The 27,878-nt window shown below is 34.6% G+C and overlaps 1 protein-coding gene across 2 annotated transcripts in view; it reads right to left on the reverse strand.

Moving 5' to 3' along the window:
• Window positions 1-2,185: 2,185 nt before the first annotated feature.
• Window positions 2,186-27,878, reverse strand: part of ptc (protein patched) — a 137,371-nt gene continuing 111,678 nt past the window's right edge. The window contains exons 14-23 of one of the 2 annotated variants that reach the window (XM_089096750.1): window positions 27,090-27,338; window positions 25,656-25,841; window positions 22,164-22,476; window positions 19,513-19,829; window positions 17,727-18,146; window positions 15,911-16,053; window positions 14,266-14,365; window positions 8,653-8,982; window positions 6,738-6,858; window positions 2,186-5,319 (exon numbers count right to left, since the gene is read on the reverse strand). In XM_089096750.1, coding sequence (XP_088952876.1) covers window positions 5,201-5,319; window positions 6,738-6,858; window positions 8,653-8,982; window positions 14,266-14,365; window positions 15,911-16,053; window positions 17,727-18,146; window positions 19,513-19,829; window positions 22,164-22,476; window positions 25,656-25,841; window positions 27,090-27,338 — 2,298 coding nt within the window. In that variant the 3' untranslated portion in view covers window positions 2,186-5,200. Of the gene's footprint in view, window positions 5,320-6,737; window positions 6,859-8,652; window positions 8,983-14,265; window positions 14,366-15,910; window positions 16,054-17,726; window positions 18,147-19,512; window positions 19,830-22,163; window positions 22,477-25,655; window positions 25,845-27,089; window positions 27,339-27,878 lie in introns of both variants that reach the window. The other variant, XM_089096749.1, reaches the window with a different exon arrangement.

Below are 27,878 nucleotides of genomic sequence, written 5' to 3' on the forward strand. Positions count from 1 at the left end.
AAAACTTCTTCTTTTGCCTTGGCTTGTCTTTAGTCATTATGAGACATATTGCCGAACCTTTGTTTCTTTTAATTGTTCGGGGGGGTGGGAAAAACTTCTTTTTCTTCCAATGATTTATCCAGTCCATAGTTTTGATTTACAAAAGTATCACAGGTATTGATGACTTTATCCGTGTCAAAATCCAAAACCCAATCATCATCGCTATCATTTCCAATTTGTCTGGTTCGTTAGACCTCGACTTATCTTTCGTCATTATGAAATACATATCACCGAACCTTTGTTTTTTTTAACAAAGGTATGGGGCACGTGTCAGGTTTCTATATATAGATTCTTACTGTCGCTTGTCTTCTGAACGCAGACAATTTGAGCATTCTTCTTGATGTCATGACGTCCAAATGAATCTTAAATTAGAAATGTGCCTTTGTAAAATTACATATTTTTTTATTGGACCTTTAACTTCTTTTTCTTCCAAGGATTTATCTAGTCCAGGTTTTTGATTTTACAAGGTATGGAAGGCATTGACGACACCTTTTTTTCTTTTAATTGTTCAGGTTGTGGGACAAAAACTTCCTCTTTTGCATAGCCTTGTCTTTTTTTTATTTTCAAAGGTATGGTAGGTACTGATGATCTTATCCATGTCAAAATCCAAAACCAAATCATCATCGCTATCATTTTCATTTCTTTGCTTCCTTACACCTCGGCTTATCTTTCGTTATTATAAACTACATATCGCCGAACCTTTGTTTTTTTTAACAAAGGTATGGTAGGCATTGATGACCTTATCCATGTCAAAATCCCAAACCCAATCATCATCACTATCATTTTGAATTTTGACACGTTTTAAGTCTCGCTGTCCAGGTTGATCTTCATTGACTCATTGCTCTTTATTTTCATTTTTAACTCCCTCACTTGCTCGGTGTCGCCTGTTTCTGGACCGCGTGTGTCTTTTCTCTTCATTTTCATTTTTAAAACACTCTAATTGTTATTTTCGCATATCTTCTAACCGCCAGTGTCTTTGCTCTTCATTTTCATTTTGATACGTTTTTGGATTTTGATTTGTTCAGACAATTAAGAAATGGCCTTTGCTTTAGATGGCCTTATGGGTGGTCGCAATTGATGGTCCAGTTTGTCAAATTTCATAACGTTTGATAGTTCAGGTGTTGGTTCCAAGGAATCATCATTTATTCCGAAAAATATGGAGTCGTTTTCGAGAACATACATACACACAAACACATACAAAATTATTACTCACATATAAAGATAGTATAAATACATGTATATATACCAATATTTTCGTTTTTTTTTTAGAAAACATATTGATGTAAACGACTTAACGTCGATGACGGAATCTTGATTAAGTAACAATCCTTATGAAGTTGACGAAGCAACATATATCAATTCTTAGCAAGAAAAACCGTAGCCTACCAGAGGATAACAAGAACAGTCCGTATATGCTATTCACGATGTCGTGCAAAGCATGTTTCTGGTCAAAAAAGTGTTGTGGCAATATGTGGATTATAATAGCCAATAAAGCCTTAGATATATTTGGGTAAATGATGGGCGTAGGGGGGGGGGTCCTTGTGTTTCAAAAATGACCCTGAGACTGCGGGTTCCATTCACAGCCATGTGTGATTGCGAATCGGCTTTTCCAACACTACTTACTCCAAAAAAAAATTAGACGCATCAAATAGCATCTGAGTTGCACTGACCATGTGAATATTATAAATATATATTATAAATTATTAACTAGGTAAATTGTTTATGACCTTCAATTTCCCTAATATAATACTGACTTTTAATCATTAATAAGAAGGTCGTATAAGAACCATCATAATAAGAACCATCAATAAATTTAAAAGGGACCACTATTCAAGACATTCTAAAAAATTTGAGAACCGCTGCATTAAAGCTAAACGTAGGCCTAGTTTGCATACACTTTTAAAATAAGTTGCAATTTTATTAAATATCATCGAACAACTTTAACAAAGACGGAGAAATAATCACTTGATCGAATTTAATTTTTCAATAATAGAATACAGAGGTAAATAATGACAGTACCCTTCTGTATACAGGATCACTCTGTTCATTTAAAATTTTAATGCCTCTCTTCTTGTTTCTTGAAACTTGTTTCTTGTTTCTTTAATTTTTTCCACCTATATTCTTAGCTAAAAGGCCAAAACATAGATATATGTATGTATATATATATATATATTGTATATATAAAAGAAAACTTCATTTTAAAACCGACATTAAATACACACACTGATATCTCACAAAATTATAATAGCAAAACTCTATACATACATATTAACATTTATACGAGTAACACACCCGTTTAATTATACATATACAAAAATACTTTTATATCAGAAATTTAAACACAATGCTCAAAACAACTTTGACATAGCGTACTTTTTTTAAACAGCTAGATTCTTGTTACGAGCCCAAATAGTTTTATTTCTATTTGACTCCCGTTTAGTTATTAAAAGTGATGTTATTTTAACGAATCACTTTCTTTTTATTAGACAAATTTTATAATTTTTTATAGTTTCAGAATTGAAGTAGAATTCATACAGGAGAAAAAGATAATTATAAAAACAATTAAGCAAAACTGTCCTATTGATTTATGCAAACTATTTATTTATTAAAAGTGGAAACCAATAAACTAATTCTTCAATTATTAGCTTGCAGTAATCGAGCAGCTCTATGTAAAATAAGTGAGTAATAGATAAATCTTTTGCTCCGATCTATCAAATAAAAGAAAACTGAAAAGCCATAAGTAAGAAACAAGAATAAAATGCCATGCAACAGACAATAGCTTTAAGATTAAATATCCCTTTATTGGCTAAGAAATTACTGTTAGTCTGTGTTTTATTTATACCGAGCCAAGTGTCTCATTAATTTTCATATGCCATTGCTATTAGACAGATGGTAACATTTTTGGGATAATAAGCCCCAGCTTTAAACAAGTTCAAAGTTAAATTCTAAAGGTGAAATGAATCTAAATATAAAACTGAAGATGGAGTAGAAAGTAAATTTCAGTCGCAGGAAATGAATTAGATCAAGAAAGAAGAATTGATTCCAATGATTTGTTTATGTAAACTGATCCATCTGTTTTATACATAACAGAAAGAAATAAAGCCATATTAAACGAAAAAAAAACGGTTTTGGTGACTCATTCAAATTTAAAAAAGAATAAATAAAATAATCATAATGGCGATATTATTATAATAACTATTCTCCTCTCTAAAAACTTGAATAGCTTAGCGTACATACTGTAAACACAAAACGATTCTTAGCGTTAGCAAGTTTAGAAAAACGAGAATAAAAATGAAACACATGATAAATCCCAAAATAATAAAACAGAGGGTAGAACTTCAGAGCTTAAAATAAATAAATTTACAATAATTTAATTGATCACAATTAAAATAGCATCAAATCATAACAAATTGGCAAGTTCTAGACACAACAGGAAATAGACATTTTTAAGTTTGTCACAACTTAAAACTTTCAGCTTGCAAAATTAGCTAAAACAGTAAAATACTTCTTAAAGACACAGTCATAGAAACAAACATCGATTAGATCTGGTAATACTAAGACAAAAATCATGCAAGTTGTATTATCGAGATTTTTGAAGGGACATAAAAAATTCACACCATTCCCTCCTCTAAAATTTGTGGGTAAAGAATAATTACCGGAAAAACTGGCTCACTTTCTCGGTCTATGGATCCAAAAAAAAGAAGATTTAAAAATCCTTAAAACCAAAAAAAGGAAGGATAGAAGGGGGAAAAAATGCAAGATTGGAAAACCAAATATTACCGAATAATAGAAAATAAAATAATAGAAGAATGGTAAAAGCTACATTTCGTTTACAGCTACGCCTGGTGCTCCCTCTTCTCCCTGCATATCGGCCAGGAATTATATTTTCGATGCAGCTAAAGTTACTTTCTTTGCTATTCAGGTCATTCCCGGACGAAGAAATCTAGGTTTAAAAGTCTGACCTCTTGAAAGTAAAAAGCTACCTTAAAAAATTACCTGCAATACGTATTGCTTACGTATTGCAGGACAATGACGTTTCTATAGTTGGCCTCCTTCAACCCCTCTTCTGAATATCAGGACTTTTTACAACCTGAAGAAAAAAGAAATGTGGAAAGTGTGAGCGGAGTTTGTTTTTCTTTCGCGTGTGTTTCTACGTTTGCTCATGTTCTGACCCCAGAGGAGAATGGATTCAGGTATTGGATTTTAGGATGAAATTTTTCAAATTGGTATCTAAAAATGGCAGCAGTGTTAGTCATTTTTGGTTTTATTCATCATTTTCAGGGAATTTTCAAGCTAAAATAAAAAGGTAAGAGTCCATCAATGGCTCAAATCAAGTGGCGCGGAAATCGCACTACTAGCAGTTGTTTTGACTATAACACAAAACAGGCCACTGTTGGAAAGTTTTTTTTCCGTCTGTCACCAGTCCACGTCTAAACGAGTGCTTCCAACACACTTGTAACTTTTAAATTATCCAGAAAAAAAAGTCAAATCTATTTTAAAATTAATTTCATTTCTATCACTCTAAAAAATTCATCAGTTTCTCCCTCTAAGCAAGTAATAAATACTATAATTCCCTTACAATACCACGAATAATTTAAAGTGATAAAACGAAACTTAAAAACGTAGTCAATATGCACATCTAAGAGGGGTTGCCTTTCCTAATCACTTCGGATACAACTTATAGTGACACTTTTAGTTTATACATTATATCTTATTGTGAATTAATCGCAACTTATCAAATGATCTACACTGAAAGGCTTCGAACTGACTTATCATGGTTACAGCCGTGGCTACAACCTAATAATGGATCAGATGAAAGTCAACTTGGTTTCATTATAAACATAAGTAGCCTTGAACCAAATCTAAACGGATCTAAGACAGTCTGGGACAGTCATCATGGTTCTCGATTCTCTTTCAAGCTATATCTCTCCTATTACCAGCTCTAAAGAAAGAAGAAAAAACAAAAACAAAAAAATCACAAAGGCTCCTATAAACAGAAGACTAGAGCTGAAGACAAACGACCAAAAAAAGTCCGTCTCCAAAAAAAAAGTGCATCAAACCAAATTTGTCAATCTGAGGTAGGTTTTGTACTATATGCAATCAGGCAAAGGCAAAACCTTATTTTCTTTTTATCAGATGGTGCTAAGAATCTCAGGCATTACTATCTACCACGTCTATACTGCACGGCATTGGAGCTACGAGAACGACGGACTTCATCTTCACTGTCAGAGCGTCCACTTCCGCTTGAACTGTCCCGTCTATTTCGCCGTATACGATGGTCTAAAAAGGAGATGGGAATCAATAAATCATTAGTCCTAAAATTAATCATGTAACCGTACACAGAACTACTAACTAAGGCAGTGCAGAAGAAGTGCACTTTTCAAAGTGCACTCATCAGATCAAAACTGTATGCCTGATATGCATGTGGAAATATACAAAGAGAAGACTTTTTTGTTTTTATCACCTAAAATCTGGACCCTTCACAGTTTTTACTTCAAGGTTAACATGAGCTTTTTTATTCTTTCCCTTTCCAAGTCTATTTGAGACAGATTGGTGATCAGAAGATAAAAGAGCAAGGAATTGTAACTTGAACAAAACTATTTAAGGGCAGCGAATACTCCAACTTAGTTAAAAATCAACTAGTTAATACGTCCTGCTTTTTTTTTATAAGTATTCAGTCTGCTTTGAGACAACAAATAGGTCCAAGCATCCTCAACATCAAATGCTAGCACTTTTTGAAGCACCCTAGATTCTTAAATAACGAACAACTTATTCTGTATAAAAATTTCATATTTTTTCGAATATTACAAGATTTCACAATTTACTCATGGAGGGGGAAGGGTATCCAACCCGCCAATTGCGGCAGGCACATATACAAATTTTCGTGTTCATAGAATCTAACTGAAGTAATAACAAAGGAAATAGCGCTAATTCTTATACGTTATTTCTCTGTTAAACAGAAGTTAAGTGTTTGAAGAAGACAGTCAAAACATTCACCTGGAGGAAGAAATGGGAAAAGATAAATAGTTCTTTTTTAGACTAAAAACAACAATTAAAATAAGCATGTGTATAGACAAGAACGGAACTTTGGTGTGGTATGGTTTTTAGGCTTACTGTTGTGCGTTTAGTAGAAAACAAAGATGACTTGCGTGAGTGTTGTCAACTTTATCCCGGAGAGGGGAGGGGGGTCGGGGGTAAATAATACAAAATATATCTTACATCTATTTTGAAAGACAACACACTTTCGTCTTTTACACACATTTTACAAATTAGGTGTCCATTTTTTACATGTACTTTACACATTTTTGTAACTGCCCTCCTCTCCCCAAAGACCGTTCTTTATGGTAACAGCGACTTGCAAAACTCCTTGAATTACTTACAAAATAATGTTCTTTAGCCGGTTGTACAAAAAATATAAGGCAACAGGATTTGTTCGAGGCAAAAAATTGGCAAGAAATCAGTGGAACTACTGTATAAGCGTATTACCGGTGGCGGTTCTAGGACTGGGCAGGGTGAGGGAGGCAGCTGCCTCCCCCCGTTTTTTTACATCTGACAATAAATTCCTTTAATTTTATATACCTCGGTTATGACCCCCAGGTTATGAGGCTAAAACCGCTACTGTGTATTGCACTTTAAATTCACATAGCTCAATGACCTAACGCTGATTAAATTACTCAAAGAGAAGAATAGCATCTTACCATAAGTAGGTGTATGAACTTCTACTTTGACTTTAGTTGTCGCTGTTACTTTGGTTGTCACGTGTGAAGAACGGGAAATGATGGGACTATCTGGAAGGCTGTCGGAGCTCGAATTTGTACACTGGAAAATGAATATTTTAGATTAATGGAGTTTCTTTATTGCAACTATCACATGATACAGAAAAGTAGTGAATAGGATGGTATAGGTTTTGATAATATTTGTGGGTATAAACATTGCCGAAATATAAATTTTATTGTACTGATTTCAATTCGTCAGTTATTCGTATCTTCTTTTGTTTTCTCACTTTCTTTTTTAATCCTTTTACAGTTAGTAAGTTTTTACCCAAATTTTATAATAGAAATATATAGATTTATGTACATCCAAACTACAATATTCTATGACGAAATACTTTAAAATCGCATATGTTACTAAAAATTAGAAAGGAAAAAAAAGTAAGAAAAGCGCTACTAGAAGGGGCACGAATTGGGTGGTGTGGGAGGGGGAGGGGTAATGGCCCCAATCCAGGTTTAGAAAATAGGTTTTTTGGTGTTTTCATTGAAAATAAAACACAAAAACCCCAATCCCTAACAAAGAGTCTTTTTGTATTTTTGTATTTTTGTGTGTGTGTCAGGGGGGGGGGGGAGGGGTGTGTGCATTCATTAGAACAAATAAAAAGTAAAATATCGTTGCCACCAACAGTTTGAAAAGGACATTGCTGCAGATTTGAAAGAAAGGAAATCCGAGGAAAATTCTTCCGAGGAATCCCCCTGCGGAAAATTCACCCTGAAAATTCTCTCCGCCTTGTTACCAGTCGCCTTTTTAAATTTCAAATTAATTGACAAAATTTCACCCAAAAAATCCCCCCCCCGCGGAAAATTCACCCTGAAAATTCTCTCCGCCTTGTTACCAGTCGCCTTTTTAAATTTCAAATTAATTGACAAAATTTCACCCAAAAAATCCCCCCCCGCGGAAAATTTTCCGCCGGAAAATTCCCCTTTATTTGGGAGTGAAGTCCGTAAATCGAAAAACAAGATATTACACTGAATCGATAAACACGAACATAGATTTTTTTTTTCCAAACGTCATGCTTTCCACAAAAAAGTTAATTCCAGACTGAATAAAGTTCTCCTATACATACATTAATGAAAACTGAAAAGAAGAAAAAATAGTTACTTTGTTTTTCTCCTTTTTAACTGATAATTGTCTCGTTTTCTGACTTTTAACAGAAAAAAGAAACCAACGTAAACGTAAATAATATTAACTAACTTAATCCTGGAAGGCAACTACCATAATCGTTTGTTTTTTCTATCGAGTGCAACAAAAAGAAAATCCTAATAAATAGAGTAACAGTATAGACTATTACCCGGTTACCCAATAGATTTAAAAATTATCCAAGAACAACCCAATCACCATGCTTAAAGTTTTTAGAAGAACTAAGGGAATATGCAAAAAAATTGGAATATCAGATCTGAATATGATCTTGGAGGCCAAAAAATTCTCCTAGAATACAGTATACACCTGAAGATCTCCTAGAACACTTTTAAACTGAAGAAAAGAAACGCTGAACGCTAGATGCGTTGATGGTTTTTTTTGTCGACATTAGAGACTGTTTCCACTTTTAAAGTGGCCCATACTCGTTGAGATCTTAACTCAACTGTAGATTATTGGGGGGGGAGGGGGCTCATATATATTCAGGGGTTACCCAGGTTGGAGAGAATTGGGTACATATCGTTTTGATTGACACTACTTTCCCACATGCAGGTATTAGACACGACAGTAGCAAGGCCTTAGAAAATAAATCTACCACAAGAATAAGCTTTTGCAGATTGTAGATGCGCTGATGCAGATTGTACAAACAAATGGAGTAGATTAAGTTGTATTCGTAGGTATATATCAAAGGAAGAGAATACTTACAACACTATCGCTACCACTTGAAGACGAAGACGATGAGGATTGTCGATTACTACTACTTGAACAACCATTATTATACGTTGTTGTCTCCACAACAACTTCCGGTTTGACAACAATTTCATGGCCGGAATGCCAGGATTGAGGCTCTTCAGTTATTGTTGTTAAGGATATTTCCGACCCTCGAGGGTAATTACTTCGTCTTGGGGTAAAGGATGGTTGTGATGGTGGCTTAGATACCTGGATCCTATTGGAAGAGTTTCTTACGCGCTCAGGAATGGGAGACGGCTCTGGAGTAGGAGGTTCAATATGATCCGCGCCGTTTGTGGGTCTCATCTGAAATTAATAAGTTCTACTGTAAGATTGGTAGATAGATATGTTTACGCTAGTTTTCCTCATCTTATTCACAGACCATAGCCCCGACAGAGTCAGCAGTGAAGTTAATTCCCTGAAGTTTAGGAAGAGGGGGCAAAATGTAGTTTTCAGTGTTTGAGGGAGGGGGCTTAAATTTGCTGTTTTTTCAATATTTTAATGCAATACCTAAAGGGGCATTTAAAAAAAAAATAGCCCAAAAAATATATTTCGAAGTGTGTCCGAAAGCTCCGCCGTTTTGTTTTATCCTGGATAAGCTGCTGGACATTTGTTAGATTTTTCATTCAGACCAGGATAATTGGTTGGACAATCTGACGAATTTAGCTAACTAAAAATCCTGTGAAAGCATAGGATTTTGTGCTGGATTTTTAGAAGAAAAGAAATTATTTGATAAAATTGTAACTTATAGTTTATTTATCTGTTAAAATACTAGGGGAAAACACCTGAGAATCCTCAATCTATCGTTTTCCAAATCATAATTGACGCTTTTAATTAAAATTCTAAAGAATTATAAAGAGAGAAAGAACAATGCTTGTAAGCATAGAAACAAGAAACGCAGTAATGTGGCAAAGGAAATAATGTTTTTTTTTCCTCCTTCATTCACAGTCTTGTGAATGCCCTCTTCGAAACTAATCATTTGAAAACTAAATTTTTACTTCTTGAAATACAAATAACTTCAGTTGTTTTTATTATAAGAGAAAATTTCAATCTATCCAGGTTCCATCCATCCTCCTCGCACCAAGATACGCGTATTTTGAATATATTTATGCCATAATTATTTTATAAATAAAAATTCCAATAACCAGGTAAATTACATAACTTCACCATAAAAATCGCACCAAGATACGCGAGACATTTTGAATATATTTACGATTTAATTATTTTATAAATAAAAATTCCAAGAACCAGGTAATTAGGTAACTTTTGTCAAAATAAATATGATAGATCGAGACATTTAACCTAAGAACTAATGCAATATAAAAAAAAAATTAATGCCTTTTCTCACCTCCAAAATATCTCGATTCGTATTATTTTCTCTTTTTTACTGTAGGACTTAAAATGTAGGAGATTTCAGAGGTCAATCGTCTTTATTTCTTTTTACAAATATCTTTTCATTCTCAAATCAAGGCAATACTAAGGAGGGAGGAGAGAGGTCTTGTGTATTTGACCCTTCCCCTCCACTAAGCAAAAATTGCATTAAAAACGGCATTTTTCTGGCAAAAACAACTTTTTCCGTGTTTAGACTGTATTGACTCGCAAATCTAGGCCTTACGAAGAGTAGTTCCGAATTATGATCCCTTCCCTCCTTAAACGGATTACAGATCCGTTTGAAGAAAAGGGAATTAACAAAATAAAGTCTTCATTGAAATCACACACAATTTCAAAGGCCCCATTTATGGAAATCGAATACCTTCACATCAAAAATAATTAGCAAAATTAAGACATTCATTGAAGACCCGACGATAACAACCATTCAGACCACCATCTGGGTTCATACAATTACCCATCACAGACAAAAACATAAAATGTAGAACCTAGCCTTATTTGGTTACGTCTACTTTGTAAATTATAAGCTCAAATCTTTGACTATTTTTTCCAAGCATATTAAGACATAGCTTCTTTTAGAAACGAATTTACTTTTAGCTTGCAGATCAAAATTTAACTGCTTCAATTAAGAAACTATGGTGTCCGCAAGATAAAAATTAATAAACTATATTTTTAACCAGTTAATACCAGCTTTTTTTTGCTCTCAAGCCTAAATGTCGTATTCGACATTTTCACACTTCTGACAAAATTGCCAAATTTTTTGGCTAAGTTGTTATCAAAGGGAGGACCAAGTGCGCTATGTGCGTCCCATCACACTCCGATCTCCGTGATCTTACATTGCCCTACTGATCCTCTCTGAAAACAGCTTGTTGAATGGCTTTTTTTGCAATTATTTCAGATGTGTGAAAATGTCAGACGGTCGGCTTTTAGGCGTAACCGTGATGATATACAAATTGCAATTTTAGAGATTTAAAAAGGAGAGGATACATGGTCTAGAAAATTAATGTGACCCCCCCCCCTCCAAGATCTAGTTCTAAATCGTGTCTTAAAATCAGGTCAAGATTTATGCATAAGCCCAGTAGGTCTGAGTGTAGTCCGAGCACAATGCCGAGGGGCGCAAAAAAAAAGAAAAAAAAAATGTAAAAAAAAAACTGAGCTACTATTTTTCTTAAAAAAAACTGAACTGGTGTGATATATCGTCAAAGAGCTAGGTGCACTTTGATGCTGCATTGCTTATTCACCGAAAAGTGACTTAAAAACAACACGAATTCCGTAACCACTTATAGATTGTCAGATGTCTCTCAAGAATTGCAGCTGAGAGCACGGTATCACCTTTCTCTTGCATTGGCTCATCACTCATCAGTTGCCTTCTGTTCCGGGCTTCCACTGTCCATGAATTGTCGGGGTTTTCGCTGCAAATCTCTGTCTCCCCGAAAAAAAAAGCTTGGATCTAGGGGCGCCAAAATACTTGAACCTTGGAGCACCAAAGATTTAAATCCGGCCCTGATTAAAATACAAAAGGATTCCATACTAGTATTTATCCAAGTACTTCTTCTCAGGAATAAAACACCGAAACGCGCAAAATCCAGATAGATGACAATAAAATGCGCTTTCTCATCCACCAACAGGAGCGGAGGGTATAAGAAAAATGAGTTTTACCCTTCCGCAAAATTTGATTACGCTTTATAACTAGCACGTAGACAGGTTTGGCCTCCATGCCCCCCCCCCCCAAAAAAAACAGCTTAGAAGTCTTCAATGCGTCCATAGTCTTTTTAGAAATTTGCTCTTTTTTTGATGTCGTGAAGAGTTTGAACGCATCTACCCACCCTAAAAAGATTCCAACGTAAACATCTGGCTTCATGGTGCTGTTTTTAAAACATCTTTACTTGTCAAAGAACATTAAAACAATCATATAAGTATTCCAGTTTATTTTATGTACACCAATTTACTCAAACAATGAAACAAGCAATTATACAAAACCAAAAGAGCCTTTGGTGGGTAATAAACCACCCAAGTTGTAACCACGCTCAGTCAAAAGTAGTAAAAGTTAGTTGGCACTGACATTTGTCACTGTCAAATAACTTAATTTTCTATTCCAAGTTACCTTATTAAGATGTATCACCCTTGATATCTTCGTAAATAATCAAACTTTACAGCGCACCTTTTATAACCTTTTAGGATTTATAGATTAGATGAATTTTAACCGTCAATGTTGCCCTTTCTCCTTATTTTTTTTTTAGATTTTCAATAACAAAAAACAAAAAAAATCAGTATAAATACCATGTTGTTAAAAGCTCATATAGTTACCATTTTATCATTATTGATAACTTGAGATAATAAGCGCGTTTCTTAAAAATGGCTAAAATAATAACAATAAAAAAAAACTGGATGCTTTGTTAAATCAATGGTTCTGGAGACCGTAAAGTAGAAAAAATGGTTCCATAGTCCTCTAGCCCCCCATCGCGTATCCTAGGCGGTTGAGGTAAATACTGTTTGTTTTTTTTTGCTATTTTTAGTTATATTTGAATTTGTATCTGCACATTAGCTGCTACAAAGATAAGTTAAGTCGTGGAAAAACATTACTGAGGCAAACCATATTTATACATATACATATATATATATATATATATATATATATATATATATATATATATATATATATATATATATATATAAGAAAGTTAGCGACGAAAGTAGGCCATCAAAATTTAAGACCGTATCCGACAGGGGGGGGGGATGAATACAAAAGGGAATCTTGTCCTTCAAGTTCAAACTGAAGCGTCAATCATAAATTTAATGAAAATCGAAAACATTCCTATAAACAAATTCACAAAACTACAAACATTCTGCTATACCCTAAAGTGGACCCTCCGCCCCCCAAAAAAAACTGCGCATGTCCGCCCTCTGGAGGTAAATGACAGTCGATATATTAAAAAATGATAATGCTTCCAATGCAACCTCAACCAGAAAGTTGTTGTTTTAATATGTAAAAAATGTGAGTTGCTATTTTAAGTTCATAACAAGCACAGTTGAACCGACAAGATCTACTGGCATTAGTGTTGCTTGTCAAGAATAGCCTACCTACGACAAGGATTTCACTACCAGGCGTACCAACAAGAGAGCTTTACTCGACCTACTGTTTCCATGTTGAAGGACCTCCCAGAAGATGTTTTCCTGAAAGAAGACTCTTGGTTGCTTTGAGAGAATGTGCAATAAATATCTAAACCAAATAGAAGATAAATGGAGTGGCGGCCCATCGCTAGATGGAGGCATCGTGAACCAAGATTTATAAATAAAAATAAATAAATAAAAAAAAGCAACACAAAAGATTCACTTTTCTGGCATATATAAATCATCAGCATTATCAGTATCAATAACTAAATAATAATAACGATAATACTCTATGTCACAATAGTAGAAACTTCCTAACGATAAAAACAGCAATAGCACTGAAAGTTCATCAAAAAGGAAACAGAAATGCAGCTACATATTCTATTTGGTCGCGTTGTTATTTGAAAGCAAAAAAGAAAAACAGATGACGGATAATAGATTACAAATTTAGTTTCTTCAAAACATTTTCGGAATCGTTTTTCAGCCACCATTAAAAAGTAAATATATAGCATAGCACCAGTGACGTCATTTAACAAAAATATAAGGAGGGGGGGAATATATTTTTCAAAACCTAGGGGGGTCAATTTTATCACTGATAATACCCCCAAAAAGTATTTGAGTATCTGGGGAGGAGTGAAAAATGTGAGGGTCCCGTTCCAAATTTACACCCAGCACATTGACACTAGATGGAATTAATTTCCAAAATCTGTGCTTATAAAATGCTCAGATCACAACCAATATTTCAAAATTGATATGGCCAGAAGTAAACAAGTAAGAAACGATATTTTAAGAAATCAAATTTCTGAAAATTCAGAAACTGAATTAAAACCTAATGGTCAACAACATCATCATTACTTGATACTCAAATCGAAAGATCAATACTCAAAACTTGCTTATTAGAAAAGATTAGCCTCCTAGAATCCTCACTTGATGATGCAACAAATTTCAGAAACATAAGAGACAAGAAAAGAAGCCCATTCAAATTGAATTTCCAGGAAAAAATTAAAAACATATTAAAAGATCTTGCGGAAAATGTTTTTGTTCTGCAGCTTCGGCAAACTTTAAAAAAAAACAAAAATCTGAACTTACCTCTCCGGGGGGTCCCATGATTGACAAGATTACTGGAAGCAAAACCAATCCATTGAAAACACCCAACAATATTAACAGGCAAAGAATATAGAAGAAATACCTGTAAAAAAGAAATCATATAAAACTTGATTTGCTCAGTATTATCTAAAACAAATTTAACTCGTTCTAATGTCACTTGAATGAGTATGGAAAAACCAAGTCTTATTGCAAAATTTCAAACCTTTTTCTTAAAAAAATAATAAAAAGAATAATAATCTATTTATTTGAACTAAAACATTAAATCAATTCATTTTTTATTCGAACAGTAGATTTGGCTTCGTTTTTTACAAAATATAAAGCGAAAATCCAGATAGGTAAATTAACTCATCGCACCGCAAGTCACCTATGGCCAATACAATTGCAGATATTTTTTCCTCCTTCACCCACCTTTGGTCAAGAACTTCAACACTTTTCTCATCCACACTCCCCTTAAATGTTATCTTATAAAATCTCCCTATTCCATTAGAGGACGCACACCTTTTTTTTTACCCCAATTGAAATACTAAAAAGTGTATTTTCAGTAGGCTATCATTCTATATCCTGAGATCATGTCTTAACCATGCCAACCTTTCATTCACTGACCTAGACAGTGGAACCACACTACATTTTTGGTATTGCTTATTGTTTGGCCAACAACCATTCAAACAACTAAATATGAGTACCCTCAGATATTTCCTTCAGAAAACACATAGCATATTTTTCCCGCCTGTCAAAGAGTCTACATTTCAGAACCACACCCAAGAACTACACTACCGTGGCTTCTAGCCTCCTAATCTTAGATTTAAGACTTTTCTATTCTTCCAAACTTTTTCAACTATGAACAAACCTATAACTTTTAATTCTATTTTTCTAACTTTTACATGTCCAAAATTTTGACAGTACCTAAGACCAAGTTCATCATTTATGAAGATTGTTCCTATTGCTCCATAGGCGACAAAAGAGAAACTTTTGGATTGGGATCGAATCAAAGCACAATGCAAAGACATTTTTTTTCTTCTGATTTTGTAACTTCAAGCTGCAATTACACAAAACTGAATGCGCTGAACTACACTTAAGGGCTTTTGATCTTGGATAGCAATAGGACCAAAATATTTTGAAGGATGAACCCAAGGGTGCATCCAGGATTTTTCTTCGGAGGGGGAGGGGTTACAAAAAAAAACTTTAAAAAAAGCATCAAAAATTCGTTTATATGCATTTTTGTTACGTTTTTAAGAGTTGGATAAAAATTTCGAGGAGATGGAGTTCAAACACGACCCCCCCCCCTGGATACGGCCGTGGATGAACCTTCAAAGACAGAGAAAAGAGTCCCCCAAAAGGGTCTAACGCTTAGACAAGCACTATTTTGAAACCAAGATATTAAAAGTCAACTGACCGAAAAGAATTCTAAGGCATATTGCTAGTTTTCTCTTCTGTTTCACCCCTAATTAATTGGCTGTACGTGAACCTTGTTACGTGCTGCAGCTAGAGAAAACGGCCCCCACGAGCGCTTATCTTAAAAATCTGACCTTTACAGTCCAGTTCAACCGGACACGCCTATTGGCGCTCTAATCAAGAATGATTTAAAAGAGTTGTCTAGATCAAAGTTGCCAAGCAAAAAGGAACTTACTTAACAATGAAATCAAATTCAGAAAATGCCAACATAGCAATCCCAAGGATCGTAGAAACTGCACCATCTACAATCGGAGCCATCATATTCTTCACTGCTATACCAACTCGACGATTCCTATTGCCGATACTTGTGATGAAACCCTAAAATAAAAATAATTAATAGCCGTATACAAAACATCTTTGCAAAGAAGGTAAAACGCTCATTAAGGTAAACCAAAAACATGATGAAATTTCTTGAAATTTATAAACCTCTGAAATTTACAACTCTCTGGGATCGCCTAGCAGTCTAACCCAGCCAAGTCTGATTGCCAGCTTTATCTAACAGAACTTGAAATTTTAAGAAGGTAGTACACTCTAGCCTCCAAAGCATTGTTTGTGCTCTTCCGGCAGTAAAATGTGAACCAGACCCGCAACAACAAGCTCCCATGAAGTGTTATGGCAACTCTTACCCATGGATCACTCTTGCAGAACAACACAAAAGATATTTCCTATAAGATTGGACTCGAGCCCCTAAAGGCGAAACAATAGACTTAATTGCTAATCCTAACCAAATTAAATTGAGATTAAATAGACTGTTTTGATTCATAGAGAGGCCAAGAACGCAGCCCTTCCCTCAAAGAGGTCCGATCGAGCAAGGAATCCTGAAACCATAATTTTAGCTCCTGACCAGGCTTGGTTGTATAAATTTCACAGCCCACCTAGTAATTAGACTAAAAGATATATTCTAATGCCCCCTCCCCACAAGTTCAGATTGAGTCAGTTACAAACCATAAAAAGACAGAAATTATCTCATTTATTACTATCTACTAAGTTCGATTTGAATCCAGTGTCCCTTTTCGTCTGACAAGCTTATGAAAAGAATTTAGGAGCCCTAGTTCTTTTTCTCTCACTAAGGCCCAATTAATCTTGGAATGAAAGAAGGCATAACTAGGATATTCAGTGATTCCTGACTAAGTTTGCTTGAAATAAAAAAAAAAAACTGGTCATACACCCCAGAAAAGCATAATTAGGATCTCAGCTATAGCATTTCGTCAAGTTCAATCGAGACTGAGTAATATGTTCTGGAATACATCTTGAAAACAAAAATTTAGATGCCCCCTCCCCCTTCAGAGGTCAGATCGTGTTCAGATGACAAAAAGGCACTTACTTCCCATCAATTTTGTTTAAATCAGAGAACCCAATCTTTTATTGTTCAGAGGAGTAGTAACGTTCTAGACCCTAAAAAGCACAAGTAGGACACTAGCACTAACTTCTCACAAAGTTTTATTAATATTAGACAGCCCGTTCTGGTAAATGTCATGATAACAAGAACACACACAAAGGTCAGTTCAGGTTCGGATCCCAAAAAGGTAAAACTTGGATAATTATCCTATTTTTATTATCCATCAAATTTAGTTGAGATCTGATAGAACATTTTGTTATTTCTGAAACATGTGTCGAGTTTTGTTACATAGATTGAATTTCCAGATATGCTAGAATCCGAATTTGCTTAGAACTAGAAACGAAAAAGTAGCTAAAAAAGGAAAATCGTGAAGACAACGTAAGACAAAGATAGAAGGATGCGTCTAACACACTTTTTCCTTCAAAGATGAGTGATTGTTCTACAGATTCCCTCTAGTTGGTTTTTACCACCTAGACAAATTTTAAGAGGCAATTTTATGTTAAAAAACCACAATTTTTTAGGACCTCTTGCCCAAGACAAAACGAGCCTGCAAACACCTTTAAAAGTTCATTTTTATTTTCCTGTGCAATTATGAAAACGTAAGATACGATTTCTGCTTGTCTGTTGAAGAAATAAATACATTATAACTTACGATCAATATATGAGCAGCAAAATCCACGCCAATTCCTACAGCAACAATCAATAAAACTGCGGGTATTGCACTGAGTTTTATACCCAAAATTCCCATAAGTCCAACCAGCTCAATTATTATCACAAATAGCACGAAAACAACTACTAAAGCTGCCCATAGGTTAAACAGCAGAATTGTCAGTATCGTCAATACGGCACCAAGTATACTACCCAACGCAAGTAAGAGGTAGCGACGCAGGTTAATATATTGCTCCCAGAAAGTAAAGGGAATTCCGCGAGGGTAGTTGGGAAGTCCTTTGTCTTCGAATTTCTTGCATACTGCACGTGTTTCTTCGATAGTTTCTACCATGTCTTCTGTGCTAACTAAGTGTTTCAGGTAGAAGGGTAGCTGGGCATAAATAATCGGCGATGATTTTGGAATCTGGAATAAAAATTATAGGTATACATCGGAGGAGGGGAATTCAAATAACCGTTAATTCAAGGACCTGTGTCTAGCCTTAAAAATGTAAAACGTTAACTTCCTAGTTTTTTTTTTTTTAAGGTAGAGTTATTATATACATAAAGGTAAAGAAGTGATGACATTAGGAGCATTGACTCCACATGCCTCATAGTTAATATATAAAAAAAAAAAAAAAAAAAAAAAAAAAAATAAAAAAAAAAAAAAACTTTAGTTCCTTGGCAGCCGTGTGATTCTAAAACCTGATGTTTAGCAGTTTCAATAGCAGTAAATCATAAACAAAATTTATTTTAATATTGCTTTTGTAGAGATGGAGTAACCCAACCAAACACGATATATACTCGTAGGACTCGATTATTTCCGAAAATAATATCTCATAATCGCATAAATTCTCCGATTTTGAATATAAATGTACACCCAGAAAACTTGAACTGCTCTATATAGAGCTCCTTCAATTTTCTCAATCATTCAAAAAAAGAATCTGAATAACAGAACCCTGCCAAAACTTGGAACATTGATATATCGTGCATAAAAATGGACTTTAAAATATTATTGACAAACTTAGAGGAATCACATATACGCATTTTCGAATTTACAATTAACTACGAAAAGGATTTGAAATCTTGATAAAAAAAAAATGGTTCTTTCGTCAACATAAGAAAATCAAAAAAAAGAAAAAGCAAGAAAAAGAAAAAAAAACGGAAATGGTTCTGAGAATAACAAATACAGTATAAGCTATGATGACCTATCATACTTCTCCACGATCGTACATGAAAAAATTATTTTAAATAATTCGAACTGTTTAGATTTAAACCTTGCATTTTTTTTATATATATATGACCACACTGATTTTTTTTCGGGGACATCTAACCGTCAGGAGCACTAACGTCAGGACATCGACAAAATCCGTCATAACATCGACAAAAAAAAATCCGTCAGAACCACTAACCGTCATATCATCTAAATTTTAAAACTTTAGTTTTTTAGGGTTTAGGGGGGGAAAAGGTACCTAGGTTAGGTTACGTATTGAATATATGTTATGATTAACCACCACCACCCTGATGTGCAAATATATAGCAGAAATTTGTTTCTAAACTATTATATACTTATTACTATTATATAAACTTATAGATTTTTTGTCGATGTTATTATGGTTAGTGGTTCTGACGGATTCACGGATTTTAGATGTTATGACGTTTACTGCTTGTGACGGTTAGTTGAAATGGTAGCACCCCATTTTTTTCTTATCTGATATACACATTGACCACACTGATTTTTATTTAAATGATACATTTTGCTTTTAAATTGAGAGCTAATCAAATGCACTTACTCTGAGTTCTACATCTCTGGCATCGTGAATAAACTGTCTAGGTTCTGGCTTCAACATAGCTTGCGATTCACTGTAAGCTATGGCATCATTTCCGATCCAAGCACTTAAATAATTATAAAATGCTTTTGGATTTATTACGCCCTCGCTGTCAACCAAACGAACTTGCGTAACCAATGACTTATCAACTGGATAGTCCACATGACCCGTTTGAACCAACAATTTGTAAGCCAGGACACCCTCATCAGAGGCGTTTTGGAACCATCGATCACGGGTGATACAGCCAGTTGTCCAATCGCGGTCGAATGATCTCTGGAGACCTGGAAGAATTCCTCTTATTACTTTTTCATAAAACTAACAGGTCATAAAAGTAACAATATAAAAAGTTTGATGGCTGATTTTGATACACTATCTCATTCTGGTGAAATAATGTAAGGAGCAGGGCGGCACTTGCTTGGTTATGAGCTTGAGTACCAATATATGGCACCTCAGTTAATTTTAAAATAGACTTAGTGAAATTGCTCGCTAAATCAAGTTATTATTTGATACAGTGTTCGATGACAGAAAGCTCGTAACGAACTTTTTGAAATTGGAGACAATATTCTTGTAACAGATGTTACAGTTGTTTAGTTTTGGATTAAACCCAAACCCATAGCTTTTTCACATTGGATTCTAACAAGCTCAAATGTTGCTGTTACAATTTTCTTTAGCGCAAGAGCATCCCTTGTTTAAACAATTCGTGGTTCCGAAAACATCCCAAGGAGTAGGATTTCACGAGACACGATTCTATTGTTTCTCGCAATGATCACTGTATATAATTGATATAACAGTAAGATCAGGCCTCGGCAATTTTTGGCTACTACATCCTCAGCGCGTACAAACAGTTCTTCTTATTTAATCTGTCATCAGCGGTCCAGTGTATATTACCCTGGAACGCGTATTTTCATAGAAACTTTCTCAAAATGCCTTTGAAACCAATTCGAGACTTCGAAACCTACTTGTAATCCCTAAAAACATCTAAATATCTACTAATTATCGATTTTATATATGTATCGGAGTAAATTAATCTAAAATTAGATTCTTTAAAATTTAGTGTTACTAAGGTGAAGACAAATTTTGGGTTCAAGAGAAATCTGACTTGTCTACCCGTGAAAAAATCGAATGTCGCTTTGCTTATACTTGATTAAATGTTCTCCAGAGCACTTGCATCTCGGTCCGGCTTTGTGTAATGGTTGAGACAGGGAATGATCATGCTGTATTATATTCATATATAGTGGCAATGATATACCTTTAATTTCCATTGCCACGAAAAAAAAAACGTTTTTAGGACACTACTGTCCACATTTCAGAGAGGATAAGGGCATTTGTACTAATCTTTTTAGTTTATAATTTCCATAGAGAGACCCTTTAGCACAGACAGATTTTATCATTGATTTCACCCTTCAACATGGCACGTTTTAATAGCTCATAATTCGGTCGAAAGTGGAGTTTGAATAATGGGGCCGTAAAGAGAATTCGATTGACGGAACGAAAACGCCATCTGTTTCCATAAAAAGGGTCTGTACAGAGCTTTCCGTTATGTGATACTTTCTTTGGGCAATTTATAAAACTTTATTTGACTGACTCAACCAAGTTTAAAAAGGTTTGGCGCCTTTTGGTTCTACATCTGAGAACTCTAAATTCAAAACAACAATAAAACTGAAAACTTACTAGACAAAAACAAAACATTCCTCCTTTGAATCATACAAAATTAACAGGTCAATATTATTAAAGAATTAAATTAAGACGGGTTTGTTTTGATTTTATAGAATTAAATATTCTAACACGAAGTTTGATAGTCTGTAAAGTTTGAGACCACAAAACTTCTACGTCTTGGCTTCACTAAAATGCGAAGTAATGAAAACTTGCATTACACTACATGGATTTTATTTTACTGAGTCTCTTACTTTTCAATAGCTGTATATATGTCACGGAGAATCCAACTCGTTCAAGGAAGGGATTCAACAGGTACGTACACGAGGTGGATGGTTGGGCTAAAGCCCCTCTGAGATATCAAGATTTCAAAGGTTTTTTAAAAATTTCTCGTCTTTTCCACATGATTTTCATAATTTCTGGGATTTTATCAGGTTTGTCTTCCCACCCACATGAAGGGGGCCCCTTTAACAAAATAGATTCCTGCGTGCAGACGTGGGTCTAACCTCGAAAGAATATTATATCTGTCATTATGCAATCAAAAAGTACAGGTCTGAGTGTTTATACTGTAATAGGAGAGATGTGAGGGGAGGAACAGTTTCTTTAGGTAGACCTAAGTAAGGAGGATTTTTTGAATGAGATTTTTTAACACGTGGAAAGGCTATACAATTTAGGATAAGAAGAATTTATCTGGGGAAGCTTAAGATACATAAATACAGAATAGCAGATTTTTTCGGTGATTCCGAGCATTTTGTCAGACATTGTATTGATCTGCATCCCATTGCATCCAACATGGACATGGGGAAAGTACTATTTGAAATGTTTACATGCGACAGGGATTGTATGCGAAAAAAGGGCGTATATAAGCATAAAAATTAATGTTTTGGAAGAATTTTAGATCTTCAAATACCTATGCCTATGGTTTTACCTCTAACTGATAAATAAACTCAAAGTGTACCTACCCGAGAGCCACTCTCTGAATCGACTTAGCCAAAATTCTGGCAATCCTCCGTCATCATTCTTAATTATCTTTGAAACGCGCATAAATGCTTCATGGTATTCATGAAGCAGCTTCTGATTTGTTGGGTACTCGAAATTTCCCTGTGTGACAGCATGCATAATATGGAATCCAAAATATTTGTTCTGGGCTTTAAGATATCCATGTTCAGGCGATGTGCGAGGAACTACTTCTGTTAAATCTAATCCATCTTGGACTTTTGTCAGCCCCCAAATACTCGCAGCTAGTGAAACAATCAAGCAGAATATTGTCAATACCTAGAAACAGAACAACTGAAACAGGTAGACTACCACTGATGATGTTGTCTTTTCTTTATTTGAAACTTACTCCATTCACTGTGGGTTTTATTTATCGTTTTATAAGTTTTTAAAAGACAAAGGCCATTAAAGCAGGTTTTAAGCGCATCTTAATGTTGGAACCGTACAAAAATGACGTTTGCGATTGCTTCCAAAATTACTTTTGTTACTGGACAAATTAAAAAAAAAGATCTACCACAGAAAACGTTTTATGTCTATACATACAAGCTATATTTTCCCCTTTTCTGAGATTAAATGACATAATTAGGTATATCAAGCAATAAGCTGCACGAAAAGTGTGGTTTGATTCTACTTTCTAGGGCTAATGTGAAAGAAAGGTTAATATGCTTAGGCCACTTTTTACAGGTGAAGAATTATAGAGTGCCAATAGGTGAGCCACGACTAGGGTCGAGAATGGTCCTACGAAAGGATACAAAGGAGACTGAAACTTCTTGGGAGGATATAAGGACTAAGGCTTTGAACAGTTTGGGGTGGGAGAAGAGCCAGTGTAGCTGTATTGGCCTCTGACGGCTTGGTGCTGCAATAAATAGTTAGCAGTTGTAAAAGTAGCATAATTAATCAAAATTTGCATGAAAAATAACGCTTAAATGTCATGGTCCAAAAATACAAACGATAGTCTTTCCTACGATTTTATATCACCATCACCTTTGAAGAAGAAGAAGAAGAAGAAGAAGAAGAAGAACAAGAAGAAAAAAAAAAAAAAAAAAGCCAGAGAAATGAATTAATTTCAAAACTTAAAACCATATACTAGCTAATTTTAAATAGTTAAAATATTAATTGAAACCAAAAAGGGAACCAATAAAAAGCTTTAGACGCACAAATACTCTCAACTTAATGTAAAGTTGCTTCCTGTATTTTTTTTTTTTCTGTGGATAAACAGGAGTCAAGACTACAAGCCTACCTAATTTACTAATATCATATTCTTGCCAAAATAAATAATAATACCAATAATAATAGTTAAAAGAAAAATAAACATCATTTGACATATTCGTATCCTGATAATATTTTCCTTCCTCTTGGCAAAAGTTCAAAATGAATCATTATAATTGAAAGCGGGGTTTATCCTAATGCCGACGTTCTACAAGACAATCATCTCATACAATCCAAATATTGAAACTCGCAAACAATTATTAAACCAAACAGAAAAAAATTGCTGTTCCACATCGTAAATGTGTAGTTTCGACCATTCAAATATGCATAATTAAAGTAATAAAATACAAGTGCAAAAAAGAAAAGACACGATTTTACATTAGTGGTGTCTATAATAAACTTATGCCTTAGATAATTTAGTGGTTTCGAACTTTGCCAAGTCTATTGCGTTGTCATATATTCAGGTGAAGTTGAAATGAAATTTCGGGAAAAAAAACTATTTTTATGCGTAAATATTCTACGTATTTCACATAAATCCGCCTGAGACACCATAGCATGTCTCCAACTATTTCAAGTCAAGCACGCTTATTTATATGCATATCACTAGTGAGTTTTTTGCGTAGGGGAGCTACCCCTCCCCACTCCTAAAATTGGTCTAAAGGACATCTTAGGAAGGTTCCGTAAATTTGAGCCTAAAAAGCACAATATTTTATTTATCTTTCAACCTTCCCTTCTCATTATAAAAAAAACCCACGACTCTAACCGTTGAGTACACCAATGTTGATTGCAGTAAACGATAAAAAAGGAAAGAAATTCCTTTAGGACTAGATGTCTTATGTCAATTTTAAATTCTTGGTCAACATGCCTGAGACTCTAAGCGAGCGCATATATATATCATGATATATATATATATATATATATATATATATATATATATATATATATATATATATATATATATATATATATATATATATATATATATATATATATATATATATATATATATATATATATATATATATATATATATATATATATATATATATATATATATATATATATATATATATATATATATATATATATATATTTTGTTTCTCCCCTGTTTTTTTCTTGGCCATAGAGCCTTAGGGGGAGACTATGTTGAAGTGTTTTCGTTGTGAATTTATTTGTTGAATAAATTGACTGATTGATCAGTCAAATATGCTCAACGAATTATTTTGGTTCGCTTTAATCTTCTTACAACTCATCTCCCTGGTATTTAGTCCCCTTATTTTATGGAAGAAGAAAAGAAGTGACAGAGCAAAAAGTCAATAAATTATTTAAGCAAAAATCCAGAAGAAAAAAACTTTTGCCAGCAAAAGGACTTATTTGTGCCTTAATCCAATACATACACAATTAATCCTTGAGACAAATGGATCAACCTCAAAATTCAAATCCTACGGCATTTCTTTCATCAATAGAATGGAGAAGGGTTCTTTCTATCAGTTCTCCCATCACCTCCGAATCGTGATTAGAGATGAAAGGGGTTAGCACAATGGGGCTAATCAAATGCGCAAACAAACTCTATTTTATACTGAGGGCTGTATTGTAAATTATAAAAATCTTACAAAAAACTAAAGAAAATGAATATAAGTAGTCAAAAGAAACTGATACGCTAATGATGCTCGCAAGATAACAGAAATAAATACGCAAGAATACTCATAAAAGGTCCTCCACCCCCTCCCAAAATGAACATAAGTAGTCAAAAGAAACTGATACGCTAATGATGCTCGCAAGATAACAGAAATAAATACACAAGAATACTAATACAAGGGCCTCCACCCCCTCCCTGAAAGCTGGGAGGTGGTGGAGGACGTATGCAAGAAAATACTTTTTAAACCTCCATCTAAGGGTTTTAGTTCCTTCTGAATCAGCTTAAAATGACAATTATTGCTCAATCGACACGTTTCTAATGTTGGCCTACGCGTTTTCATATCCTCCTTAATTTGATTCTCTCATACTTCAGCATAAAATAGTTTGTTTGTACATTTGATTAAACCCAGCGGCGGATCCAGGGGGCCCCCCCCTCCCCCCCCCTGGATCCACCACTGGGGCTAATTAAATGCGCAAAAAAAATATTTTATACTGAACTATCAGAGGGTCAAATCGAGGAAGATATGAAATCTCAAATGCATTATTTTATGTCATAGTTCCATAAATACCCTGGTGGTATCTAAAATAATACTGAAAGCTTTATTTCTAACCTTGACTGGGGTCATGACGATAAACTTAGCAAAATAAGTTTCAGCCAATGAGGATACTGGGTGTTTCATACATTCAACCTGCATCTCAGTAAGTCCAAGGCAATTTTCCAGCTCTTGAGATTCGGCTTCAACGTCTTTTGATTTGCCGTTTCCTGACATCAGAGGTTTAGCTCCGACCCAAAGCTCCTGCTAAAAAATTACTCTGTTACTCAATAGAATTTTCTTCCTAAGGAATGCATGTAAATTTAATAGAGTTGAGCGCATACTACCAAGTTCTTCTTAAAAAGAAATGAAAAATTCAGGATTCTCATGTTAAAGAGCATGTATCACCACTAGCTGAAGTCAAACATAAAGTGAACTTACAGGCATTAGTGATGTATGACAATGTTAGTGATGTTGAGTCAAGGAAATCAGGGATAAGTCATAACCAGCAAGCCATTCTTTTCACAACTTGTTTAATTGCTATGAAAAACAAGAGAAAAAAAATAGAAATTTGAAATAGAGATAAAAATTAAATAAGACTTAAGGCTCTACTTCAATAATTAGTATCAGAAAAACTATATCCTTCCTTGAAGAAAGTAATTAAAACAGTTCAAATATTTCCAGTTAAAAGACACGCTGATTGGTCTTCTATTCTGGCTGTAAGAGGACTGTCACTCCTTGAGATTTCCCTAAAAATCCTGGGGTTCCAGACGTTCCAGTCCTGAGTTTGGAGTTCCAGAATATGAATATTAAACATTATCCTCAAAATGTCCAGTATGTTATTATCAGTATTTAATACACTGATCTGAATATACTAATCAATATCTCGATATGTTTAATATACGAATCATTACAATGAAATAGTTTTGAAACCTTAGGAATTTTCGCAAGCGAATCTTGGGCGATTGTTTAGCTCTCGGTAAACTCTCAGCTGTAAGCAAGTGTTTCTCAATCTATGCCCCGTTGCACAATAGTGTGCCCAGATGCTTTCTTAGGCATAAACAGACATCTTGAAGATGTCTTGAAATTTAAAGTGATAAGTCTCAAAGCTGTTCAGATGTATTTTCCGAGTTAATCACGATCGATTTTAGATGTAAGTTGGCTGCATTGTAAAGCGTTGAGTTGATAAGGGGGGCTAAATAGGGGGTTAGGGTCGAGGGGGTTTGAGCTGCAGAGTTAAGTTAAATAGGGTTGAGTAACATGGGGATGAATCAAATAGGGGTTTATTTATATGGGATCCAGTTGAATTCGAGTTCAAATAAATGAGGCTGAGCTAGGTTGAGTACACTTAAATAGAGTCAACTTGAATTGACTGAGGGCTGAGTTAAATGGGGATGGTTCGCATGGCGTTGGGTTATATAGGGTAGAGTTACAATGGAACCAAAACAGAAACAATATGGTTACTATCAAAACCTACAATAAGAGACGAAATGAAACGAAAGGATATCTTACCTGATTTGCTATCTTTCTGTCATAGGGTATTGACACCGCTTTTTTCACAGGCAAAGGTGTTCGAACATGACTAGAAATAGCTTCTTCAATCATTTCATCTCTTTCATCATAACTGTTTGTTGGCGCATCGCCTTCTATGCAACAAAGTAAATCTCTTTTCTTCAGGTTCCTTCTTCGCAGATCTAAGCTGATAATCGAGGGGAAAACAAGTAACAAGGTGGCAACATTAAAGAGGACCAAAACACCAGCCTAAAACCAGACAGAAAAGGGTTAATTAGAATGAAAAAACAACACCGAAATGGGTAACAGAATTATATGTACTTGTATGATATACCCCCTAGCACTCAAGAAGTGGGTTAATCCTAATAAAATATACCTAAGTATGATACAAATATAATACTTTAGAAACAAATTTGGGCTATATATTGGCACAATAGGGGGGAGGGGTAAAGTACAGCGGGCCTGCATGTAAAATGTGTTAGCTACGATTATTTTGCATTAATATGTAATTGCTTCCTGACTTTACACTGTCCAAACACTTTATCCCCCCCCCCCCATGTACAAATATATGGCCCAAATTATATATTTCCCATCAGTTCTGTCACTTATATTTGTTTTTCCTCACGCTAGGGTGAAAGAAACTAGCGAAAGAAACTGGTTTACAGTGCGCCAATGCACGAACAACTTGAGTGGTAGGGGGTATATCATACAAGTACCGCATTATACGTAGTCTATAATACAGCTGAGAAATGAGCTTTTTTTGGACGGGGCAGGCGAGGGGATAACCAA

Source organism: Artemia sp. Qi Xiang Cuo, chromosome 11, assembly GCF_049724085.1.
Source record: "Artemia sp. Qi Xiang Cuo chromosome 11, ASM4972408v1, whole genome shotgun sequence".
In the NCBI taxonomy this organism is placed as follows: domain Eukaryota; kingdom Metazoa; phylum Arthropoda; class Branchiopoda; order Anostraca; family Artemiidae; genus Artemia; species Artemia sp. Qi Xiang Cuo.